Genomic DNA, 8,317 nt, shown 5'->3' on the forward strand with positions numbered 1-8,317 from the left:
AAATTGGTGCCACCATACGCTCTCGCTCTACGGAGGGCAGAGTGCTGTTGCAATGACAACGCTGAACAACAGAGGCCAGAAATTGGACCAGAAATTCCACCCTTTAAGTCACCAAAGACAATTTGAACATCGCAAAAAGATGAGGATTTTATTTTAGGTTATCTAACGAGGCTTGGCTGAAATATGCTATCTCTGTGTTTCTTTCTCCACAGGCTTTCACGATCATGGACCAGAACAGAGATGGCTTCATTGACAAGGGTGACCTGAGAGACACGTTTTCTGCTCTGGGTGAGTAGCCTCAACTGTAGGTTATACTGTAGTACTACAAATCAGTCCAGTAAATGTTGCTAGTGCTATCCAGTCCTGTGTCATGGAAGAGTCAGCACATTTCCATTCCAACCACACACTCATACAGTACTATCCACAGAGCTTTCTAAAAGCAGCAGGTACTCACTCCAAATAAATGACCATGACTAAATTGCAGGAAGAGGAAACAGCTCATAACAGCCAGGTCATTCCACACATTAACATACCTTCAGTCAGCTGTTGGACTGTTTGGCTGGAATTAAAAACTGCAGACACATGGCTCTTGATATTAAATCCAAGAATGCAAACTTGCAACCTAATAGTCAGACTAAAATATCAGCATTTTCTAAAAGACCTTTCTAAAATGTGGCATTTTACGTTCCTGCAAACCTACAGTCTCTATGTCAATTTGAAACGATGCAGTGGTTCATTTGAAAATCTTGATGCCTTTCCTAAATTAAACACAAAGAAAACAACTTTAACAACTTTGGTTAACTTGGTTAAGGTTAGGTCTATAGTTTGGGTTAGGTTTAAATACATTAAATATAATGTGACTGCTGTACTGTTTGAACAGCTCTGTACCATAGACTGCTGTACTGTTTGAACAGCTATGTACCATTACACTGCTGTACTGTTTGAACAGCTCTGTACCATATTGACTGCTGTACGTACTGTTTGAACAGCTCTATACCATAGACTGCTCTAGGCCTACTGTTTGAACAGCTCTGTACCATATTGACTGCTGTACTGTCTGACCAGCTCTGTACCATAGACTGATGTACTGTTTGAACAGCTCTGTACCATATAGACTGCTGTACTGTCTGACCAGCTCTGTACCATAGACTGATGTACTGTTTGAACAGCTCTGTACCATATAGACTGCTGTACTGTTTGAACAGACCCCCATGTTAAAATGCCCGACTTTGCTGCTGTACTGTTTGAACAGCCCTTATGTGTCTAATACACACATGGGCAACATATACATGCAGCCCTCGGGCGCCATCTGTGTGCCCTGCGATGGAATTGCACCAAAAAAAAAAAAAAAAACAGTGCAACATGCAAGATACCCGCTGAATAAGTGTCCAAATGTTCATGTCATTCTGGCCAATACTCCACTTCTGTTATAGCATTTCAGTCTGGAATATGGAATATCTTTCAATAATCTTCATGACTAAAAGGCTACATTGAAGTAGAAATTTAAAGAATTAACTAATTGGTTTTGGATTTATTTAGCTTCAAGAGTGCATTTTTGTTTGTGTGACCCTCAACACAGGCTTTGAGAATCCCGGGCCACTTACTGATACTTATGCTTAAATTAACCCACTCATATTCTGGTTTATTTCAAGAAAAACATTTCGGCTAGTGGAGATTCTAATTGGCTGGTAACTTTAAAATCTAGCAGCCATATTGGCAGGTGGTCAAAAAAGTAAATTTCAAGCCCTGAGAGCAGGTGGTGACATAGGAGTGAATGAGAAAAGGATCAAATATTAGTGGTTAAGACTGAATAATGACATCAGAACTGTTCATTTAAAATGAGTTATTCCTCTAGACCTGGCTTAAAATGCCCCAAACTTTTCACGCTGGTCCCGTTCGGCCCTCAGCAAAACCTGGTAGCGAGGACATTTTTTGTGGCCCTCTCTATCATCAAAGTTGCCAATCCATGGGTTACGGCATGACAATATTTGTTCGGCCCCCGGCAACAATCTGGGTTTCTCATGTGGCCCCCCATGAAAAATAGTTGCCCACCCCTAATGAGACAAGAACTCAAATTGAGGGCCTATGATTGGAAACTGCTGCTGTGGACAGTTGGTCGTGCATTGGCCTCCGGGCCCTTTGTCATTGTGAGTTCTTATGTGCCTCACAATCAGTTTGATTATGTAATGGCTAAAATCCAAATCAAGGCCCAATTCTACAGATTATCATTCGAACCAAACGCTATGCTAGGTGATTTCACCTATAGAGTACAGAGTTCCCTAGTCTGGAAGTAAATGGGATTTTTGTATGGGGAGATGTCTGAAATAAGGGCTGTGGTTAACAAAAGTTTAGGAAAGTGAGACATTTGTGTTCAGCAAGATCATCTTCACAGATGGACAGGGTTAGGGTTAGATTTTTGGATTGGAATTGCAATCAGCAAAAATCGTGATTTTCAGAAAACACTTAAAAAATCCTAAAACTGGTGAAGATTATCTTGCTGAACACAAAGGTCTCAGTTTCATAAACCTCAATCTGGGCACCCAGAGTCTATCAGTATCAGAAAAAGAATAAGACTCTGGGGCAGACGGCAGATATTTCAGGGTTTCCACTAGAGTGGATGTCCACGCCAAGACTTCCGCTTCCGTGTGCCGCGGTTATTGTTTACAGTCCGGTTGACACGAGAATGGAGTTGGAACTGATTGATTGTAGGTGTTTTAGGTCCAGACGACATTTCGGCTAAACAATAATAATAAATAGCTGCATATGAGACGTTGTCAGACTGTAAACAATGATGGAACGGGCGGGACGTCTGCTCTACAGCGGAAAACCCGAAATATCGGCCGTCTGTCCCAGAGTCCTATTAGTCGCGAGACTGATAGAGCTGGGTTCCCAGATTGCATAAACTTGTGTTGACCACATACCTTATTTCAGGCCTCTAACCAAAAGCCCCATACAAAAAAAAAACATTGACTTCCAGACGATGGAACCAGGCGATGCTCACTTCCGAGTTTTATGACTCGTTCCTGCGGCACTCTATTACTTCCTCCTCCTATGGTTGAAGGTGTGTTAATCAAGGAGATCAGCTGCTGTAGTGTTTGGAAGTTGGAATGAAGGTCTGAAGACTACTGCGCTTCCATGGCATGTGGTGGAGAACCATGGATGATCTCCTCAGTTGATGGTTGCATGATCTTCAGCATAGCAGCAAAGCTTTTTTCCTAAGCCTTCTGACCACTGTGTTCAGGTCGTCTCAATGTCGGCAATGATGAGCTGGATGAGATGATGAAGGAGGCTTCCGGGCCCATCAACTTCACCATATTCCTGGCTATGTTTGGAGAGAAGCTGAAAGGTGAGTCATGACATCAGAGCAGATTAAATACATACAAGTGGAAAGAAGTATACCAAAATTGTTTCAAATATTCCTTGGGGATTGTTCCATTGAAATTATTTTATTAGGAATAACCGCTTGAGATGAACCATCTAATTTTCTTTCTTTCTTGATTTTTGCACTAGTTTGATAAGCAGTGACACATACAAGGTGTTTGAGTGAACTGGCTTCAAATTTGACAGACAATACACATAAACATGCAGACAATAGCGAAACATCTAGTTTTCAAGGGGGTTCTTTTGATATAACCCATTAGCCATGCAAAAATCAAGATGGGTACCACTTTTCCAAGATGGTCTATTTTGGGAGCAACTTTGTGTAGAATTGTCCAATTTGAATGATCTTGCTATCAAACCATACATTGATGACCACAGAGAAGCAGATTTGTAACTCTGGAGAGGGTAAGAAGCTTCCTTCTACTATATTTCAGCCATTGAAAAATTAATTAGCTAGTACCCTACTCTTCTGTTGTAAGTGGTTGACGGTATTGTGGAGTTTTGTTATTGGTGTTTCACATTACTTACAAAAAATATTCGAGCAAATGGCAGAAGGAGTTATAAAAAGATTTCTGATGCATAAATTAGAATTTTACATAGTTATCAAACTATCAGTTAAAATCATTTGACACCAGAATAACAGTGAAATGATATGGCAATCTTTCAAAATGGCAGCCATTTTTAAATGTATTGGGATTTTTCAAAAGAATGACCTAAGAGGTGCACTCAATCAAATTTTTGCGCTTCTTTCCAGATGTAAATGATGATTATTATTTTATCTGCTGTAGGCTACTAGTGGCATGATGGTGGAGACACCCCATGTGAATGGGGAAAACAATTGTAACTTCCCCAGTTGATTACTTACATTGAGACAATTTTTGTATTACAAGTTTTCTGAAATTGTATGTTTAAATATGCAAATTATACATTATTTACTTAAATATGCACTAATTTACATACATTTCCAGAACAGAAATCTCTCAACATTGGATAACGCCAAGTTCAAAATGCAGGTTTCATTTTGTTGACATACTAGAGTCAACGGCTTTACAGAGGGAGTTTTGGATATCTCTTTGTACCACTCCATAAATCAGCAAATACTCTCAACCGTCATAAGGGGGGTCACTGTTTTTTTCTGATTTATTTTTTATTTTTATGTGAATCAGATTATGAATGATATATGAACAACCCCCTCTGTAAAGGCCTTCTGAATATAGATAGGAATACATCTGTTCAGTTTGGTGCATGTATGGCATGTGCTACAGAAGTGGAAATTCCTGAGTATGAAAAAGGGAAAACAGTGTTTTTACCCCATGTCTCCCCTGATATGTTATATGTATTACACAAAGCAGCTACCACAGAATTACCACAATCAACAAAGGGAAACTGAATAATATGATTATAAATATTGTTATATGATGAAATATCATCACTTTTCGGCACAGCCCCGACAAAGGGAAAGTGAATGATATATAGTTATAGTTATATTATGAAATGTCATCACTCAGGCACTGACCCAGAGGAAACCATTCTCAATGCATTCAAGATTTTTGACCCTGAGGGAAAAGGCGTCCTGAGAGGAGATGAGTAAGCATTTTCAAATGTCTTTACCCTAAATTTGAGCTGTCATATCTATTAAGTATTACATATCTACTTGGAAATGAGCTGTCATATCTATTACATATCTATTACATATGAGCTGTCATATCTATTACATATCTACTTAGACATGAACTGTCATATCTATTACATACCTACGTAGACATGAGCTGTCATATCTATTACATACCTACTTAGACATGAGCTGTCATATCTATTACATATCTACTTAGACATGAGCTGTCATATCTATTACATATCTACTTAGACATGAGCTGTCATATCTATTACATATCTATTCTATTACATATCTACTTAGAAATGAGCTGTCATATCTATTACATATATATTACAGATCTACTTAGAAATTAGCTGTCATATCTATTACATATCTATTACATACCTACTTAGACATGAGCTGTCATATCTATTACATACCTACTTAGAAATTAGCTGTCATATCTATTACATATCTACTTAGAAATGAGCTGTCATATCTATTACATATCTATTACATATCTACTTAGAAATTAGCTGTCATATCTATTACATATCTAATGAGCTGTCATATCTATTACATATCTATTACATATCTACTTAGAAATGTATATCCATTACAGTACATATCTTAGAAATTTGTGTTTCTGATGAAAACAAACTTGTGGTAGAGGTCATACATATCTACTTAGAAATATGTGATTCTGGTGAAAACTTACTGTAAACTTGTGGTTGAAGCAATTAGTTACAATTTTGTGGTATTTATTTTGTGTTAAACACACATTTTTGTCCTGTGGTCAGTCCCTCAAATTTTAGATATAAAAATTTAGTAAAAGTTCACTTTTGGTCTGACAGTTGAAATCCTCTATGTATTTTATTGTTGGTGAATCCAGTTTTACTTAAATCTAAGGGGAACTGATCATCCATTAAGGTGCAAGAATAAGTAATAAATGATAATGTCCCTGTCCACAGCATCAAATACCACCTCATGTCCCAGGCAGACAAGTTCACTGAGGATGAGGTAATGCACGGCCCTCCTGGTTTATTGGAGAATGTTTCTTTGAGTTTGATGTGACATCCACTAACTACAGTATGTCCTGTCATTAGACCACCATCACCTGGGTTCTGTTACTTCTCTGGTACTCCAGCCTCCATCAGGGTCCAGTCACGCTGAATCAAATAACACAACACATTTTATAACATGATTTATATTTTGTCAGACAAACGTCATCAGCATGCTGTGGTCAAACTAACAAACACTAATGCTTAAAGCATGAAGCATGAAGTCAAGTCCTTACATAAGGATCGGAGGAGGCAACATTAAGAGCCTTGTAACACTGCATTATGTAGTAACTCGACAAAATGTAATACATTTTCACGTCATTATGTAATAACACCGCATTTTGCAATCTGCCACATTTTGTAATTTTGTAACGGCCTGAACACAAATTATGTAATAAATTCCCCTGCGTTTTGTAATAACTGATTAGATACATGTGCTGGTTATTACAAAACACAGCAGTTGCATTTTATTTATGAACATTTAATCATACTAGGCCGCTGTGCTGCCTTGCCCAAAGCTCGGCTGCTGCGTGATGCTCACTAAATGTTATTGTATCAGTGATGTCACAATGCCTCCTTGTGTGTGTGCAGGCCCCATTATGATATCATTGATGACATCATCAGTGTGTGTGTGCCCCCCATGACATCACTGATCAGTCTTGTCACAATGCCTCCTTGTGTGTGTGGCCCTTATGACATCACTTTTGACATCATCACTGATGACATCACTGATGACATCTCAAACATCATTAGCTAATTAGCCTAATTAAAAAATCTGTCTGCGGCCTCGCCTGCCCTGCAGCTCGCCCACTGCGCATCACATACGCAGCTCGGCCACTACGCAGCCTTGCCGGCTCTATGACATCACTGATGACATCATCACGGATTACATCATCACTGAACTTATATAGCCTCAGCCAAGAAATATGACATCACTGATGACATCATCACCGATGTCATCACAAATAATTAGGGCAATCACCTAATAAAAAAATCTGGCTCCGTCAGGTAACATTCAGCCCGATCGCACGTAAGACGGCATAGCTGTGGCCGGCCGAAATTTTGCTCACACACACACACGGACACTTCTCTTATATATATATATATATATATATATATATATAGGGGAGAGAGAGAGAGAGAGACAGAGAGAGAGATGGTGCATTATGTAATAACCAACCAAAATGTATGTCTTCATTCATAAAGACTGCCCTCATTCATGACATGTAAACATTTAGAATTGTTATTATCCCCTTGCTGATTATATTTCACTCTGAAATTGAGTTAGCCAAGGAGTTGAGCACAGCGAACATCAATATGTTGTCATTTGAAATGTAAAAATTGTCTGGATCAAGCACACGCTTAGACGTCTGTATCTATGACTTCTGAGCTTTTGACTTCGCTGTTCTAGGTAAACCAGATGTTTACGAACTTCCCCCTGGACGTTGCTGGCAACCTGGATTACAAGAACCTGTGTTACGTTATCACACACGGAGAGGACAAGGAGGCAGAGGACTCATAAGATTGTCATCATCCACCACATATATCCCCGTGCTCCACCGCCCTCATCATAATAAACCTTTAATAAAAGTCCAGTGTGTGTGTGTGTTTTGGGTAGGTTTTACAACATGTGTGTGTGTGTGTGTGTGTGTGTGTGTGTGTGTGTGTGTGTGTGTGTGTGTGTGTGTTTTGGGTAGGTTTTACAACATGTGTGTGTGTGTGTGTGTGTGTGTGTGTGTGTGTGTGTGTGTGTGTGTGTGTGTGTGTGTGTGTGTGTGTGTGTGTGTGTGTGTGTGTGTGTTTGGGTAGGTTTTACAATATGTGTGTGTGCATTGCTACCTACTTAAAACATAAACACACATGCCCAAAGTTTCAAAGCAGAGAATACTGCTTAGTTTTTCATGATTTTGAAACATAATTGTATATACTTGGTGACATTGTAAACATAAAAATTTGGCTGGGTGGTTAATAACATTTTTTTCTGTGGTGTGACAAACTCAAAACACATTCTTTATGTTTGGTTTCCAGGGATAGAAAGTTAAAGGAGTTAAACTGAAATACTTTTGTCAATTTTGCCAGGTCGGTACAGGTCTTACTTAAGCTGAAAAGGGAACTTGTGCAAGATAGAAAAGACAATAAGGCAAGCAATACCCAGCTCTGCAAAACTGTCAGTGTCCTAAGTCACAAAATGTAAAGTGCCAACAATCCATCATTAGATGCATGTCGCCCTCTCAGGAACGCCTACATGTAGGCTTATCTACAGCCATTAATATCAATA

At 39.0% G+C, this 8,317-nt stretch overlaps 1 protein-coding gene across 1 annotated transcript; it reads left to right on the forward strand.

The window, feature by feature from the left end:
• Positions 1-212: 212 nt before the first annotated feature.
• myl10 (myosin, light chain 10, regulatory) lies at positions 213-7,561 on the forward strand (the record flags this gene model as incomplete). Its single annotated transcript, XM_083632915.1, has 5 exons — positions 213-288; positions 3,242-3,346; positions 4,890-4,968; positions 5,950-5,998; positions 7,451-7,561. Exons 1-5 carry the CDS (start codon positions 225-227, stop codon positions 7,559-7,561), a joined length of 408 nt encoding a protein of 135 aa, XP_083489041.1. The 5' UTR covers positions 213-224.
• Between the last annotated feature and the right edge of the window lie 756 nt (positions 7,562-8,317).

The sequence above is a fragment of the Poromitra crassiceps genome (genome assembly GCF_964638095.1).
Source record: "Poromitra crassiceps genome assembly, chromosome: 1".
NCBI lineage: Eukaryota > Metazoa > Chordata > Actinopteri > Beryciformes > Melamphaidae > Poromitra > Poromitra crassiceps.